An 18,020-nucleotide genomic window follows, 5' to 3' on the forward strand; every position below is an offset into this window, starting at 1 on the left:
GTCACCTCACCACTTGCCTTTTCCACTGATCTTCTCTGAGCTCTCCACTATTAAAAACTTTCTCACAAGAGCTTTCTCACAAGAACTCACGAGTTCTGGCTCTGAGCAGCCTTGATTTGGTCAACAATTTCCAAGAGCAAGAGGGTCTCTTACATTTCCCCTTCACAATGTGCTGCTCCTTGTATAAAGAATGAAATATGTCTGAAACCAGACAAACACCCTACAAATCTTTTAACATTTGGCAGAGCCAAACTGACTATTGCCTGCTTTACTGTCATCACACACTGGTAAAGAAACCCGCTATAGCTGCAAATTCATTGGATACTGCAGCACATCTGGGCCTGTTTTAAGCTCACTTAATCTAGCATCCCTCTTTCCTAAAAGGAATTCTTTGGTATATCTCCCTCTCCTCAGCTTTTCTTCCTTGTAGATGCTTTTTATTTGATTAGGGCATCAGCTGGAAACAAATTGAAAGAAACCAATAATGAGCTGTTGTCAGTAGTGCTGACAACCCACTCCCAATTTTGGATGATCTGACATCATCTCAAACTTCTGAAACTGTTCTGCTTCTCTCTTTGGCAGAAAACAAGCAATTTGAATTCCTTCCTTCTAGACATATTTTTAGCAAATAACAAAAGGTGACTATAGTAGGCATCAATAAATGTTCCCTCTAATTTGTCTCATTCTGCCTCACGTGTCTAGCACACTTGGAAAGTCAGCTATGACTGCTTCTCCTCCCTCACTGTCTTCAGAGACCATTTCAGTTTCAGAGAAAGCAACTGATGCAAGCTAAAGGCTGCTGTTCCATTCTGATTCATAGCAACACAAGATCTGCTAGACTTTATAGAAGAATGAATTAATTAGGAGTGCAAATTATTTAACATTGGATCATCTTTTAAAGTCAGAAACACTGAAAGGGTGGGGTGAAACAATAATTAAGAAACTACTTAGAAGCAGCCAAAGAAACAAGTCCACAAAGCTGATGTAACCTTATGTAAGGAAGCAGAGCAAAGACAGCCACTACTACCCAACATGTAAAGCAACTAAAATACACTAGACCCAAGCCAGTGGCAAGCCCCAGTTTCACACAGGCCTTGAATCATTTAGAGAATGCAGTTGTCAACATGCAGGCACATTATTGCTTCCGTAAAGATGTTCCTTATAGAGTCTTTCAATTTAGTACTTCTTTAGGGGAAAATCCTTTCAAAAGCAGCCTTCAAAACCAAGTATATGATTTCTTCCTACTTAAGTGGATGATCTCTTTTGAAGAAATACTATGCATTTGGATTAAGTTAGGCCTTCTTGTTTATCAGTAAGATTCTTCTGGAAAATGTAAGCTTATTAAGGTACAATTTTACGTCAGCACAGAACTCTTCCAAGTTAATCTTGTTCTTTTGTTCTCTGGGGTTTTATTTCTTGCTTGCTGTTTTAAGTTCCATCTCCAACTGTAGAGTCATGTATCAAACTGGTTTATGTGTGGATTATTTTTCCACCCCAGTTAGCCAGAACACATAGGTGGATCTGCCTATTATGCATGGGCAAGAGACTTTGCTTCAATGGCAAAGAGAAAGTCACAGGGGAAGTTACACACTCTGCAGAGAAGGCATTTCAACAGATCTATTGAGCCTCCTCAGAGGTGAGCATATCAAAACTGCAAGCAAGTGCCAGTTAAATATCATATTTTCCCCTCTGTCAGACAGCCACGTAAGCAGTGTCCAAATAAGTCAGTAATATTAGGGCCAGCTCTCCATCATGTGCAACTCCAGCTGGTGACTACCTCGTACCTTTTTGGTCGGCAGGGTGAGGGGGCACATGTGGGTACTTGGAGTGCTTCTTGATATGGAAGTTCACGTTGTCCAGCTCCACGTTCAGGCTGATGGAGGCGGCCGAATCACTGTCCATTGTGGACTGGAAGCTGCTGACTGAAGTGCGCTTGCTAGGGCTGGCGGAGTCTTTTAGTGTTGGGTGAGGGGGAAGATACAGGGAGGAGAAGGGTTCAAATGGGTATTATGAGGGTACCAGAGAGGAGAAAAATTGTCTTTAATACATAAAGACCAGTGTGCAATAATACAGGAATACAGTATTTTCATAGCTCTAATCTTGTGTTCATGTGGGCATGCTGACATACTGGACATTCTTTAGTGCACTACTACAGGGCCCAAATCAAGCAGAAGTCTGCCTGAGAAACAGAAGGCAGCAATTTATACGCTTCTCCTTTATTAGAGGTATGAAATTTTACCAGTTTCACTAAATTCAAAATGCTGTATCCATTGTGAGAAAGTGGAAGACTAGACAGACTATAGCTCTCCTAGATCCTTATGGCCCCAAGCGCACACACAGGAACACACACAGAAAAAGCAAGACATGGTTGAACTACTAAGTCCTGAAGGACAGGGGACAACAGGGGAGAAGGCACAGTGAGAGCAAGGCTCAGGTGAAACTTACTGGCTGAGTTGTCTTCCCCTTCATCAGCAATCTGCTCTGTGTCACTGTCATCAAACTTGATGTCTTTGAACCAGGATGGCTCGGAGTGGCCCTCTACAGAGTTCACAGAGTCACTGTCTGGAGATGGGGTTTCTGAGAACTCTGTGCTCTAGAAGACAAGGAAGGGGGAAAAAGTTATAAAAGTGCAGCTCTGCTGAAATATTAAGCAGCCTACCACAAATGCAGGTCATGCATTTTAAAATCAGAGGATACTCTCAGTGGGCTGAGCCAAGTTAGTCATAGAGATACCCCCTTTGGTACGAAGAAGGAACTCTTTGGGACAAGAAACAAGTACTTGTTTACAATTCCCAGACTCTGCCTACGCTCTGCTTCTAAACAAATTGTGACTAAGTGGCACTAAAGGACAAGTTTATCATACTGCACATTTTCTGTCATCACATCCAGTGAAGCAGCTTTGAAAGCTTGCTGTCTCCAGACAAGGTGGGTGACAGCCTTATCCTTCACCCAGAAACCAACACACACAGCTTTTGCTAACTAATTCTAAGTTACTGGAGAAAGTCTTTAACTGACCAATGTTGCCACAAGAGTTTCAATCCAAGATGGACGCTAGCTGGGCCTACTGTGTCAAAGCAAAGACTGGCCAGATTGCCAGAGAACCTGGAGACTACCTAAGTAATTTCCATCAGCCTTCCTCATGCCTTCAGGTACCTCAAAACAAAGTTATCATTATCACGGCTTTGACTGCAGTGAGTGCAGCAACTGATTCAACACCATTTCTCCAGCCTCTTGTCCAGAAGAATTGAGATCAGACAGTGCTTCCAGCTGATGAGAACAAGAATTTACTTCAAACATATAAATAAGCACCTTACAAATAGGGATGCATAAGAACTTGCGAGTTAAGAGCAAGTTTTTACCAGGACACTGAGACAGCTGACTAGCTGAGGTATCAGATGAACCCCAGAGCAATCTCAAGTGAAGTCATGTGACTGTGTCCCTATGACTGAAATGCACGAGGAAGACAAATGTTATTGGCTTCAAGCTTTCTGTCTGAAGTCTATGGGAGAGCTAAGCCATTCATCATTGTAAGAAGCTGAAGAACATGAAAGGCTCTTAATTGAAACTGAATGTTTTCAGTTAAGAGAGGCTACAGAGCTATCTTGTTCAAGCTAAAAAACCCAATACAATCTCTCAAGCCAGTGACTGCTCTTACCCCTCAGTAAGTCTGATTCCAGTGAAGTACAGTGGGACAGAATCTCTGGTCACTAGTTCCTGACTCCCCTCAGGTAACTAGTCCTGTTTGGGAGGCATGAAAAAGACCTCATCCCAAACTTGGATCATGCGGCTAAGGTACTGAATTCCTTATTACTCCATCAATGGAGATCAGAAGGTTACTAATACAATACATCTAAAATATCCATTTAGAATTTTTTTAAAGGAATTTTAAAACAGAAGATCACCATTGTGTCTCCATCACCAGTAAGTGGACACAAATTTTAGATTCTGTACATGACAACATACCTGCCACAGGCACAGACTGTGACAACTTGAGGTCTCTGTGGAAGATGTCCACCATAAGAGGCCTGGCTCTGAAGACCCTTTCCTTTTCCTTCACTTTAGGCAGCACCACATGTAACATCTCATTCTCCACAGAGAACAGCCCCAAAGCTCTCTGGGCAAATGAAATTTCCTCAGGCTTCAACCCACTAAGGAAAAAGGCCTGGCCCCCTACTGTCTGTACAGGAGACTTGATTTGGAAAACATACTACAGCTACTGAGAACAGGTTTAGAAAATATTCTAGTCAACAGCCAAATCCAAGAAGAATGGTGTATTTCAGCTTTCCCACTCCTTTTACCTGCAACGGTCTGTAGAGAGCATATTCATCTCTGAAGAGCTGATCATGATGACTGACACACTCCAGCCAACGTCCATCAACCAGTGCCTGTCCTATTGCAATAGCCTGGACCCTGGAAGTATAACAGATCTGGTTTTCTATGTTTTGCTCTAAACACATATGGTTTATGATACAAGCACACTACAGAAGGGAACAGTCATTTGCTATGCAGTATTTGACCTGTTGATATTCCATTCCCGTGTTTAAAAGGCACTATTTACAATACTGTGGTGAGGCAGCACAGTGTACTAATTCATGCATGGAGCTAAATAGACTGCCAGTACTCTGAACTCCGCTGAGGTGTCCAACATATGATTAAGACATGTTGTTTGTGCTCCTCCAATATTGTTGAGTGATGTATACTGATCATCTCTGTGGGAGGACTGTAGCTCTACACTTAAGAACCATCTCAATTTTATCCCATTATCATATAATTAAATACACAAGATTGTTTATATTCACCTACATGGTTAAGAGTCTGCCAGCTCCACTGAAAATTTAGCTATCAAACACTATTAGTGATCTCTGATCCCAGAGGCAGACTTGCTCTTTGGAGTAGCAGTGAACACTTTTGGACAGTTTCTGTAAGACACACACTGCTCTCCACCTGAGTGATACTTGTCCCACAGCTACCTCCCATACTGGTTTCCAAACCAGACAGCCTCCTGTGCTCTGTTTTTTGGGGGCACATGGAGTCAGAATGGAACCTGCTCTGGGGCAGGCAGTAAAGGGGAGATTTGAATTTTCTCTCTCATCTCCCTGCAAAGGGGCCTATCTCTGCAGTCTAAGGTACCTTATATCAGCTCAAACCCACAACCTCCTCTCATACAGACAGAGGACACCTGTGGTCCTAAAGCATGAGGGTTACCTCGTGGTTATGTGCCCGTTTCTCATGAGCCAGTTGACCAGCTCTTTTCCCACAATGCAGTTGGGATGTGTCCGCAGCCAGTAGCGATGATCTTGAAATTCCATACCGCTGTTATGATGGCAGATTTTCTTCCACAGATCTTTCAGCTGGACTGAGTCCTGGACAGGGAGATATGCAAATTAATTACCAGTCTAATCTCAGCACTGGTTCCAAGGGCATCAACCCAGGCCTTCAGATCAGCTTCTGGATCAAAAGCCCTCCATAAATAGGGACAGAATCTAAGCCATTCAGCACAGCCTATGCAAAGGTGCAAACAGATATAAAATCAGCTCCTTATTTCCTTCCATTCATAACCAGTTGAGAGCAATAAAAAAACCAAAGTGAGAGATACAGGCACTTTGATGAGGCAACCTTTAGTACTGCCTGCAAAATACTTCTGTCCTCACTACTGTCCCCTTGCACCCACTCAAACTCAGGAGGTGTAAGCAAACACACAGGACACCATCCTTGGCAAGAAGGTTTTTCTATATTATCTGTGCTCAACCCAGGCATTGTGAACATATTAGTCCAATATCAAGACCAGATATAAAGCAAGTACTTAACAGAGTAATGTTCACTGCTAGGATACTATCTATTAGTGAGGATCCAGTTTTGTATTGTCCAGCTTTTATGAAGCTTTTTTTAGGCACTGTTAGGTTATGAAGCTTTTTTAGGCATTGTTAGCTTTGGCCACTAAGAAAAGAACATGTGTATTCCTCCCAACTCAATTAACCATTTTTAAAATCTGTGAATCTCTTCCCCTTACCACATGGAACACTTCAGCCTATACCTAGAACTTCTTTTGGAGCCTGCCAAACATGTGTGCCAGCTCTTCTGTAGGCTGAGCTCCATCCAAACTGAGCTGTTTCTCTGCCCCTAGCCACTTTTGTCTTCCCATATGTACCCTCAATTAGTACAGCACAAGCCATTATTGCAGGCAGAAACTGGGATCTGGAATTATTTTGACCAAGCAGCACACCACTCCAAGGTGTGGAGAAGAGATGCTGCAGCTCACTTTCCCAAATGCCTAATTTGTTCTATTTTTGTGTAACAGAACTTTAATTAAATTTTAACTGGTTTCAGCTGTCCAGTTAACTGTCACATTATTGCATTTTCCAAAGGGTGCCCTGAGGCCCAGGAGTTATGCTCCACTTTATTGCTGGACTGGCTTTCTGCTTTCAGTTCCAGCAGTGGCTGTTCAGGGTACTCCCTGAAAACCAATGCCAGCAGCTCCTCTTCCATACCAGGTATGGAGTCAAATGGATCAGTACCAGAACATGACAGGATCACACAATTTGATGCAACTGGAGTCTCCACAGTTCAGCTGTCTTGAACTGGTGAATACAGTAAACTGAAGAAATTGGCAGAACAAAGCAAATCCTTCCAACTCAAGGATTTTGACCTCTAGTTCACTGAAGTGTGTGCTTATCCCAGTGTACATACAACCTTCTATACCTTTATTTCATGAACAAAGTTCATTAATCTTCTGAATGGACTAGGTTAGGCTTTAAATTAACACCTGACATAGAGTCAACTCCACACAGTAAGAGTATTAAACAAACGGTAGGAATGCATAGAAAATCCTTCATTAATTGACACTGTCTTCTGCTCTTACATGAACAAAATAGTACCAGTCCTCTTCTTCCTCAAGAAAGAAAACAGACCAAAAAAAAAAAATCAAACAATGTGAAGCCAAAGAGCACCGAGACTTGAACATCTTGCTTCAAGTTGCATTCACAGAGGTTTGAATTTCCTTTTTCCTGCATTAACATACATCTGTGAAGCAGGGTGGTATAAAGGCATGGCTTAAATATGTTTCTCCCTCAGGTGGTTATCCATTTACACAGGAACTAAGAAAGGAGTTTTGCAACTAAACAGGAGTTAGTGTTTCTACACCCTCAGGCACACTTGAATGCATACTGCTGACAGCAGGCAGAACCTGGTAACACAGAATGAGCCTCATTTTAAAGTGGCAGTAAGGCACAATCTTGAATCTTTCAATGTGTGAAAAACACTGCCTTCCCTTCTCTGCAACTTCTTTGCCTTATTTGCTGGAAACACTTCTCTTTCTTTCCCTCAAAGAAACAAAACAGTTTTTTACTGTTTAGACATTTATACAGTAACTGCAACCTAAAACATTTCCCCGGGGGGGAAGGGATAATAGGATTACACAGAACACTGTTGCACATCAACTTTTCTTTTAAAAACTACATCATTACAACCTTCTACAAAATCTTTTACTTATTCTGCAAACAAAGAGGGGCCAAGTAAGCCTCTCTTGTTATGTTTTGGCCCAGTAAGCTATAAGGGCTTCAATTTTTTCATCATGGTGTAATATTTCAAAGCAGCCATTTAAAGCTCCTGATTATGTGGCCCATGAAAGAGAAAATCTCATCTTGAAGAAATACAAAAACAGGTCACTGCATTACAGCTGCAACCACGGCAGGTTTAACTCAAAGAGCCACTATCCACACTTAGCAAGACTAAAGTTGTAAACATTTGAGTGCAAAAACCCCATGAAACTATGATTTATTTCAGGAAGACAGTAATGCCCAAAGCAGCATCAATATTCTCCACCTCTGCTCCCCCTGGAGGAGAGGTCCAGGTAAGAGTGCTTAGAGAAGAGCCTTAAAAGGCAGCAAAATACTCCTGCTGCATGGCACAAGGAAGGCAAACTTCACTGTCTTCACAGAGCAAGGCAAAGAGAAGCATGAAAGGTACCAGAAGGATTTTGCGCTCATCCTCGCTGGTCTCTGCCTTCATATGAGTGCGAGTGGCCTGGGGGCTGACCGAGGTCTCGTAGGCAGGCACCATGGGGGAGCCTGAGCGATCCAGAGACAGGTTAGTGATGCTGGCTGACCTGCAGGGGAACAGAGAACAATTCCACCATAAGTATTCATCTGTGGTGCTTCACCACAGCAGGCCTTTATCTTGTAGCATACTAAAAACCAGCTCAAGCCTGGGACACTGTTTGCTCTTGTCAGTACACACTGCTTAATGCTTCCTCCCTTGTCAAAGCAGAAGAAGGGCTCCCTAGGAAGCAAGTGTTTTGCTTTGGAACTGCTAAGATAAGCATAAACTTCTGTAAAGATCTTGTATGAAGCAGTTGAAACTACGTTTAGGTACACCAATTCATACATGTCTGTATTAAAATTGACTGGGGAAGGGATGGCATGCTGGGTAATTAGAAGCTCCAGCAGTTTGGAGGCAAGACAATTGTCAGCAAGGGTGGCCAACACCCAGATCCCTATAACAGAGCACTGAGACTTCCTCCTCTCCTTGTCCCATTTTAAATTCCTTGTCCTCAGCTCTCAAAAATATGGCTGAAAGCTTGCAGAGTCTGAAGTTTGAGCACTTGCTCCCCAGAGTGGCTAAACCATTTTCTGAAGCTGGAGGTCACTGCAGCGGGCAATCCCCCTTGTACTGTGACATGGAGCACCCCTCTTATCTCAGCACAGTTAGGAAATCTTGGCTGTGCACCCCAGCACAAACACACCATTTTGCAATTATCATTGCGAAGTTACAAATGCAAACAAGTTCCAGATACGTTCTGCTCCTTTAACCCACAACTAGACCTGAGACTCTGAATAACCAGAGTGCAACTTCTCATCATATAGCAGCAATTGCAGTGTAACCTATCAGTGCTAACAGCACTCTGAGGAGTGAGGATGGAAAACATTTCTGCATTTCTGCCAGTGCTGAACTGACTTGAGTGGTGAAGAGGCTTGCACCAATGTCATGAAAACAGTTGCCAGCCTCTAGCCTCTGGAATGAAACTTAGCAAGCTCTCCAAAGCTATCAAACTGGCTAACAGACATACTATAATTATTCCCAAAATTTGTCCATGGATGATGCGGCTCAGCCCAGCATGAAAAAAGCAATGCCACCCTATTTCAGCTTTTATACTGCAGAGTAATGCACCTTAACAGAAAGCATCCTAATGCACAAGATGAGGCTGACATGGAAGCCCATAACTAAGCACTCCTCCCAGTTGTTTTGCAATGGCTGCCTTAACTGCAACATACCTGTAAGCAGCAGGGATTTTTTATTTGGGTGAAAGCAAGTTAGAACAGTGAGATTTCACATCTGTGCCTTTATCATCAACCATTATATCTGGGCCTTTAATATATATATATGCTTTTTAAAAACAGAGAGGGTGATTTTGCCATAGAAATGCTTATCCTTTAGAAGGACCTGCAAGGGAGCAGTCTGAACCCTGCTTGCAACATTTGACTGTTCTGCTGGGGTTTCCCCCCCTCATAAAAACCAAGACTGACAACAAACAACATATTTCCCACCCACAGAGAAAGCAAATAGCAACATGTAACTTCTGTTACCTGCCTCTAAATGCACTCAACCTGCATATTTTCTGCTTCATTTCCTCTAGAAAGAGGAATAGTCAGGCTTCTCTCAAAGAAATGGCTACAGCTGCTTTGAGAAGATCTAAAGGCTAACATCACTTAACCGAAAGCCAGCAGCTTGTTTTCCAAAGGTTCAGAATTTTTAACAGAGATATATTATACCTCACCATTACATGTGTCCAAACAAACAAGTACTTTTGGTGACGCCATAAACAGCCAGAGTTAAAATTTAACTTGAATAAGCAATTTGGGCCTGCCAGATCAAGATTAGAACCATCCTACTACCACCACATGTTTCAGCAAACGCCTTTTAAAAGAGAGGAAGCAGGAGACCATGCTCAAGGTTTCAGACATTTCTTGACGTCACAGCAGTTATTTAGCATTGGACTTTTAATTCTGGACTCCTTGCCATGTTTGCCCAATATTGATTTTTGGTACTCATTTATTCACCAGTATTTTACTCCCCCAGGTGAGATCTTTGGGTCTCAGATGTACAGTCAGTATGCATCTCCTCCTAACCAATCCCATCACCCAGAAGGATAAAGGCTGCAAGCAGACCATTCTCCAAAAGGCACACCCAGCATCCTTCTCAACTGAGTTCCCCTGTCTTCAGTGGTCCTGCCAGATCCCTCCAAACTGCTAAACATTGTGTATTCCTCTAACACCAATGCAAAGAAATCACAGAATGTTCCAATTCCAGTTTTGAAATCTGGACTATCTTTGTTCTGCTTCTCACCTTTCTGCCTTACCTTCATTTCCTTAATTTAACCATAAGGAAAGCATGCAACCAGCACCATAGCAGAAGCACTGTGAAGTGGGAGCTACTTGTACTTCTAATACTAGCCTATTTAGTGGGATTAAGCTCAAGTACTCACAAATTACAATAAAGCTCTCATGAACACCTTTAAGTTCATCCCAACACTCTTGCATGAAGATCTATGAAGGGATTTTAGCCTGAGGAAGCTTGGTAATTTAAACAAGATTATCCTTCATGGAAGAGCAAAGGAAGCAGATGGGACTGCACACAAACAAAAAAAACTACACCTCTGCTCCTCCTTGACCTTAGTCTTTTTCTCTCCCATCACCACGTATGTGTTACTCCCTATTCTTCAGCTTCCTCTGAACTGTACTTTTCTTAGCCACTTCCATTCCCTCCTGTCCTCTTCACCACCACTTCTGCTTGACCAAGTCAGCAGCAAACTACAGGCCCTCAGCAGCAGTACATTTGTTAACATGAATACATACACAAATGGTTCTTCCTTACCACTCCATATGGACAGTGAGATGTCCCATCTAAGACATGAAACAGCACTCTCAGTAAGAACAAGCCTGGAAACCCAGGCATTACAGCAATGAGTATAGTAGGAGTGCACCCAGAACAGAAAATACTCAGAAATTATTAGTTTACCTGTTTCTAGCTGGTGACTTCCCTGCATCCTCCTGGACAGACCCAAGGCGTGCAGACAACGTGGTAGCTGAAGAGTCTGGATGAATCAAACTGTAGGGAAAGGAGCATGGTAGAGATATTTGAGATATCTGTGACATCCAGCACATCAGAACAACTCTAAAGTACAGTTAATTGTCATGTTACCTCTCACTCACACCCATGACTGTTAAATCAACAAGGCAACAGGGAGAGCTTTCCCCATCTGTAGGCCAAAAGTATGTGGAAGACAGTGCTCCTGTCTTCTTCCAAACTCAACTCTTGAACAATACAGACTATTCCTATTTCCTGCATTATCCTGCCTTCCCACCTGCTTCCCCTATTTCCCTTTCTTACACATCTTCCTTTTCTACAGGCTGCTAGTAGATGCTTTGGCTCTAGATCTCTCCAGAATACCATCTTTGCAATCCAAGCAATGCTATCCATAGCTACAGCTAGACAGCTTTTGCCAAGACAGCCTGACAACCTTCTGTAATTGTTTAACCTGATCCCAATCACCTTAACCCTCCTTCTGTTTCCACCCCAGGAGGAAGGACAGCAGATGTCCAAGCACCATCTAAAGAAATTCCTGTTGGCAAAACTGTATCAGAGCTAAGCCACTACAGGCCAGCTGATTGAGCCGCCCTGCTGTGCTCTAGCACAATAAATGCTCTTCATGAGAAATTGTAAGAAATGCAGCTTTGCCTGAGTAGCTGTACTTAGCCAGAGTACACCACTCCTTCACTTTTAAAGGACATGGCCCTTCGAATGAGTTAAAGCAGGAACTCTGCGTTCCACCTGTTCAAAGAGCAGAGCGACATCTGACAAGCACATGCAGCATCAGTCTCCCTAAATGCTTTTCTCACTGCTTTGCAGCATCTTATCTCAGATACATTATTTTGGAAAGAGACAACTGCCAGGTTTTCTTTTGAAACAAACTACTTCTCATGCAGGCCACTATTAGAACACAACCTCTGCTCCATTATGAAGTTGTGAGTTATCAGTTCCCACCGTGGCACCATTTAAATTCAGTATCTTGTGTTTAAATATCTTAAGGTCAATCAGGAACTTAGCAAAGAGTATTTAAGAAAAGCACTGTAACCCACTGGGAAGTGCAACAAACACTGACGAAAATGCTAATCCTGCTAAAGCAACAATAAACCACCTAATCCCAAATCTCTCTTCCTCTCACACATAAAAGAGGTCCACATTTACTCAGTGTCTCCCAAAAAGACTGTGTTCCATTATAGAGTTATGATTTTTTCAACAACAGGAACCATTTTGAGTGCTACAAATAAAGATATAGATTCTTTCTTTCTTTACATGCTCATGTTTACAAGCTGCTGAACTGTCATTATAAAGGCACTAACAACACATCTGAAGACAAAACTAACAATACCCTTCAGTATTTTGTACATTTGAAGAGAAGATTCTGAGAACATCTACTTATTGCCCAATTCAAAATTTGGTAGTATTTATCCCATGCATTGTTACATTACCACTTTAAACGACCATAATGTTAAAGAAGAAGTACTTTCCTTCATTTAGGCCTAAACCTGATCATTTAAATGCTTCCAGATAGAAGCATCATATTCTGAAAAGCAACATGCAAAGCAAGAGTCAGGGCATTTTCTGAAGATAGTAAATAGTTTCACAGGTTCTTTTTAAATACTATCAGAAGAGCTGTTATGGGGCATATGTCACTAGAACTACCACTCAGATAAACAAAGGTTCTGACTCAAGACCTCCTCAGTAGTTTCACATCTGCCTGTTCTTCTGTTTTAGGGAAATGAGCACAAATATCATACCTGACTATTTCTTCTTCCCCACAACACTAAATTAAATCAAAGTATTGCAAAAATAGCATGCATATCACTTGAGAAGTAAAGTGTTCTTTTACTCATGGTCCAAAAATAAAGATCCCCTCATTTGAGACCAATGGGAATAAATATACTTTGAAAGGAGATTGGTGGATCTTTATAGGTCCTCTCTATTGTCCTTTCAATCCCACCTCATCTGAAACAGGTGGTTACTTCCATCACTTCTCTTTTACCTACACAGAGAGCATTTCTTACGTTCTCTTGCCCCATCTGAAACGTGATAGGTAAAGCATCAATTTTACATTGACTTGCCTCTCAATACATTGGCGGTTAGATGGTGTGCTTTACATTCTGTCCTTTTAAATTCTGAACACAAAAGCCTGCTCTGTAACTGGTACAGAATCACTGAATCAGTACATTAAAGGAAGAACTGCAAATAAATTAAAACTTCACTAGAAATGTTCTACATTTCAACTTGAAGAGTATTACAAGCAAGCACAGAATTAGATTCTTTTTACAGAAGCTGGAATCTAAGTTTACTAGGTGGAAACCACCAGCTTTTGTCTGGGCAGCTGTCAGCCTGAGAACAGTTGAGATTCCAGAGCTCAGCATGAAGCCATTGCCTTTACCTTTGCCATGTCAGATCCTCCTCCAGGAAGATGTTGCGGCTGGCTTTGCGGCTCCCAACCGGAGTGCGTGGCTCACCAGGATCCAGCACGGACACAGAAGACGCAGAATCCGACAGGGCATTTAAATCTTCTCCTATGGAGTTACTGTCTGTGGAGTGTGCGTAGCTTAAGGCTATTTTCCGGCAGTAAGTGCAGGCTCGGAGATCCCCTATGGAAAAGGGAACCAGAGAGTGTAAGCGAACAGGAACAAATAGAACTCTGTTCCTACAGGATCAGAGGTGAATAGTGGCGCAAACAGAAGGATTTTCTGTTTCAAAACCTCTTTGCAAGTCTAATTCTCATACTCTCTTAAGGGGCAAAACCCTGGATAATTACACACTCAGGGAATTTTTCCAAGGCAAATGATACCTAACAAAAGATCAGTAAAAAAGGAGAGTGAAGACAGACAAGGAGAGGAAGAGGGAGGGAGGGAGAACACACGTGCCCACTGAAATGATGGCAGAACAACAGCCAGTCAGATATGACACACCAGCTGATGTCTAGAATTTGGTAACTGGTATTTGAAAGATTTTCCCCCGACCCTCAATTAAAATATGTGGCTCATACTTGAAAACTACTGTTACTCAGAGCAGCTTTTCCTCAGGCATAACCCACACTTTCATTCAATAGTGGCCATATTTGTTTTGTAGTGTGGTAAAAATTAGCAGGCATGACATAATCCACCATCTTTCATAGAGAAACTGGTAGAATTAGGTCCTGTGATTCTTTTTTCTTGTTTTTAAGCCCACTACAGACCTGTACAGCATTTTCTAGAAGGATGCCAGGATCTCAGATGCAGTAAATCAAACAGAGCTGAGCACACAGAGACTGCTCAGTTTCTCAGTAAATAAATCCTACCTGTGTAGCCCATGAATTTTCCAGGGATTTCCTGATTGCAGCATCGACTACAAAAGATCTGCCCACAAAGCCGACAGTGGTGCCTCCTTCGGAAAGTGGTGAATTTCTCGCTACAGTCATAACATTCTTTGCACTGGCTGTCAGGCATCCAGTACTGCTTCAAGTCACTGTCCTATAAGAGAAGACAGCAGATAAAAGCTGTTTCTGTTGTAAATAAGAAAGCATGTTTAGTTTCATGACTCTTTGTAGACTATGCTTATGGAAAAGAAAATTTCATATCCACATATCCGTGCACGTGTACACACACTCTTGCATAAAACCACACAAAGGATTTTTCACGTGGTTTTACAGGGAGTCAGAAGGCTGAGAGCTCTGAATTAAGAGAATAAATCCAGTAGGACTTTGCCTCCTTGACCCAAGATTGGAGCAAAGCAGAATAAAACTATCATAAGACGTAGAGAGAAGTCAAAAATAAACAAATATATGAAGTAGTGATTGCTCTTGCCTCTCATTTGCCCCCAGCACATGAGAGGTCCTCAACTAGCACAGTTTTAAAATGAGAAGAAAAAAAAATCCACCACATATCAGTTGAAGCTGTTATCTAGGAGTATATCAAGTTATCAGAAATTGTCACTGCAGGAAGATCATTTCAACAGCTAATATTGGGATATGTTTTGAAAGGATTATAGATACATGCAAAAAGTTTTATTATTTGATCAAATTCTTCAGCATTTCAGTAAACAGCTGGAAAAGCCCATCCCAGATTGATTTTGTTTCAAAACTCCGGGTTAACTGCTATGTGAAGAAAACTGAAATTCACATTCAGCAGACAACAACATATATTAATTAACAGCATTGGTATAGCCACAGGAAAAACATCATCTTAAAAACAGAGTTAAATCTCCCATTGGCGTAGAAGCTATAGAGCAAGACAAACTCTCAATTGTGATTCTGAGCACACCAGCTGCAACTCCCATGGAAGGAGACAACTGCTAATGGTCACATGACAGCCCTGCCTGTGCAACACTCTTTGCTAGAGTTCAGTTCTGGCAAAAAGCCTTTTCAGAGGGACTGAATACACCGGGTTTTTCTCAGGAAGAGAAACTGCTGCAAGCATTATCTCAAAACAATCAGAGAAGAGAGTAATCACACAAAAGAAAGGTGATCCCTGCTCTCATTTTCACATAAGAAAAAAAAACCCCATTGGGCTTTATTTTAAATTGGGATTTATTTTTGGATATTCACAAACTAAAGTTTGACATAGCTGCTAGACCAATTTTGAGGCCAAAGCAGTTATGATCAACAACACAACACTTTCATGCTGTCCTCAGCCAAGAAAACCCACACAGAAAGAGGCTGAAGACTGCTCAAGACAGTCTAGTGTTTTAGAGAATCTACAACTTTTTAAGATAAACACTCAGCTTCAAGCAGGGAAAGTTGGAGTGAAGAACTTTGCCAAAGAACGGCTGCAAAGCTGCAGGGGATGCCATATAACAGGTTGTTTTTCAGCGCTGCATAATAAGCCAGGTCTCTGGATCTACCACACGAGATGGGCTGTTCCAAACACCAGTGCTGTGCCCCAGTTCCATGTGACTGTGTCCAGAAATCCAGTCACTGCTGGTCACACCTCCCAACTCTCTGCCCTCCTTTCAGGCTGCACTTGTCATGAGACAAAACAGAAGTTTGGCCTGCCTTAGCAGTATAGGCTCATTAGAACAACACCTTTCAAATCTGACACAAGCTTTCTAAAAAAGTAAAGAGGTCTTCTGTAGAGACAAGCCAAGCCCACAGCAGGAACAAAGTGCCCCCTGAAATGACTCAAGCAAAACACGGCTGCAGTCAAGAGCAGTGATGCTTTACCTTTTTTACAGAAGTCAGTGTGCTGACAACTAAAAGACTGTCTCCAGAAGACCTGGTCATATTCATTTACTGCTGTATCCTGTCTGTTTCAGCACTCCTCCAGTAGCCTCAAATACATCTGAAAATCTCTAAGGCCTTCAGAAGTTGCCACAAAATGAAATATTAATAAGGGGCATACTCAATGCCCTGCTTACTGCAATGAAAGGCTTCTGCTTTGCTCTCAAAAATCTTGCCCTTTCTATCAAAGCAAGATTATTCTTACAAGCAGAATAGCACTGGAAGCTAACTAAGTTTACTCAAAGTCTAACTATAAAAGCTATCAAGCCAAAAGCCATTCCCTTCCTCTACCAGTTTAATTAAATGTACTTTTGCCTGTTCATGTCTTGCCCACAGACAAGCTATTTATACCCTCACTTATAAATAGGTGTGGATTCTTTCCTCAACTAGAGCCTCTTCTTAAAGGTATGGTCCAACTCAGGAGATGGAGATGAAATCAGCAAGTCAGTAGCCACCACCAGACTCTTGTCTATAATCAAAACTGATTAACAGGGCATACCTTTCAAGCAAATATTGCTGGACAATCAGTAGCACAGTAAGCAGCAGATTTAAACCACTCCAAGAATTCTCATTAGTATTTGTGACAGTTAATGTGTTTCACCTGTCCATGGTTTGCCTTCTAGGGAGAAAACTATTAGGGTTTTTTTCACTAGACTGGGTAACACATAAGTGGGAAGGAGTCTAAAAAGAAGCATCTGATCCAAGCACAAGAAGCCAAGTAAACACAAATGATTCACTCCCCCAATATGACAGATGTTTGGCAAGTCAAAAGTCAGCATCAAAAGAAATTGTTTCCCCTGCATTCACACCATGCTTTAAGAGTTTATTCACTCATCCTTCAAATATCCGAAAAAAAAAATCCCCATGATGTATCTAAAAAAAAAGCTCAGAAAAGCCCAGTAAAGAGTTAATTTTCTAGATGGTAAAGAGTAAATTTTCTAGATGGTTTGGCCTACAAATCCTTCTAAAGAAGTACCTGGCTCTTCCCCTCCATGATTTCTTTGAGGCGTTTTAAAACAGTGCTGAGGCTTCTTAACTGAACTGCAGTTCGAGGATCATGACCTCCAAGAGGTGGTTCTACTTTCCTTCGATTGTCTGGAAGGGAAGAGAGAGCAATATTCATTTCTTCCATGATACATCAACACTCACATCACAACACAAAGCTCCATTAGAGGGGAGAACATTCACGTATATATACATGTAACAAAGTTACAATGTGTATGGCTCCTAGCCCTTGATGCCAGATAGTTTGCTGTGACTGACATTTTAAATACCACCCACTGTGTTTACAAGAAGCCATTTAAGTTCTCTGAGAATGAAAACATCTTTCAAAGAAGTGATTTTCAACCTACTAGATGAAGCTTGTAGTAGTCTGTTACAAAACACTGAGGTCTCATTTTTAAAATCCCTCTAGGATACTAATACTTGCAAAATAATTGCTACAATATACACATTCATTCTAGAAGTAGTATAAATCAATGCTTTGACCTGAACTTATTTATAAATTACTACAGCAAAAAAATCAGGACTCCATTGCTCAGTTCCTATTAAAAACAGTAATTCAGAAGTTCACATTTTTGAGGGGTTTGGGTTTTTTTTTTTTTTTGGTTGTTGTTTGGTTTGTTGGTTTTTTCTCCTAACAAAAACAACAGGTTGTTGAGAATTTGTACAGTCATTCTTGATTAAATATAGCAAAGAGACTTCCTGAATAAAAATGCAATGCAGCTAA

At 41.6% G+C, this 18,020-nt stretch overlaps 1 protein-coding gene across 6 annotated transcripts in view; it reads right to left on the reverse strand.

Annotated features, from left to right (window-relative positions):
* PIKFYVE (phosphoinositide kinase, FYVE-type zinc finger containing) overlaps positions 1-18,020 on the reverse strand; it is a 63,817-nt gene that overhangs the window by 36,158 nt on the left and 9,639 nt on the right. For 5 of the 6 annotated variants that reach the window (XM_059853223.1, XM_059853221.1, XM_059853222.1 and 2 more), the window contains 9 exons: positions 17,268-17,386; positions 14,375-14,546; positions 13,478-13,685; positions 11,014-11,103; positions 7,966-8,104; positions 5,206-5,363; positions 4,299-4,410; positions 2,446-2,593; positions 1,785-1,952 (listed from right to left, as the gene is read on the reverse strand). In XM_059853223.1, the coding sequence (XP_059709206.1) occupies positions 1,785-1,952; positions 2,446-2,593; positions 4,299-4,410; positions 5,206-5,363; positions 7,966-8,104; positions 11,014-11,103; positions 13,478-13,685; positions 14,375-14,546; positions 17,268-17,386 (1,314 nt within the window). The remainder of the gene's footprint in view (positions 1-1,784; positions 1,953-2,445; positions 2,594-4,298; positions 4,411-5,205; positions 5,364-7,965; positions 8,105-11,013; positions 11,104-13,477; positions 13,686-14,374; positions 14,547-17,267; positions 17,387-18,020) is intronic. The other variant, XM_059853224.1, reaches the window with a different exon arrangement.

The sequence above is a fragment of the Haemorhous mexicanus genome, chromosome 8 (genome assembly GCF_027477595.1).
Source record: "Haemorhous mexicanus isolate bHaeMex1 chromosome 8, bHaeMex1.pri, whole genome shotgun sequence".
NCBI classification, from domain to species: domain Eukaryota; kingdom Metazoa; phylum Chordata; class Aves; order Passeriformes; family Fringillidae; genus Haemorhous; species Haemorhous mexicanus.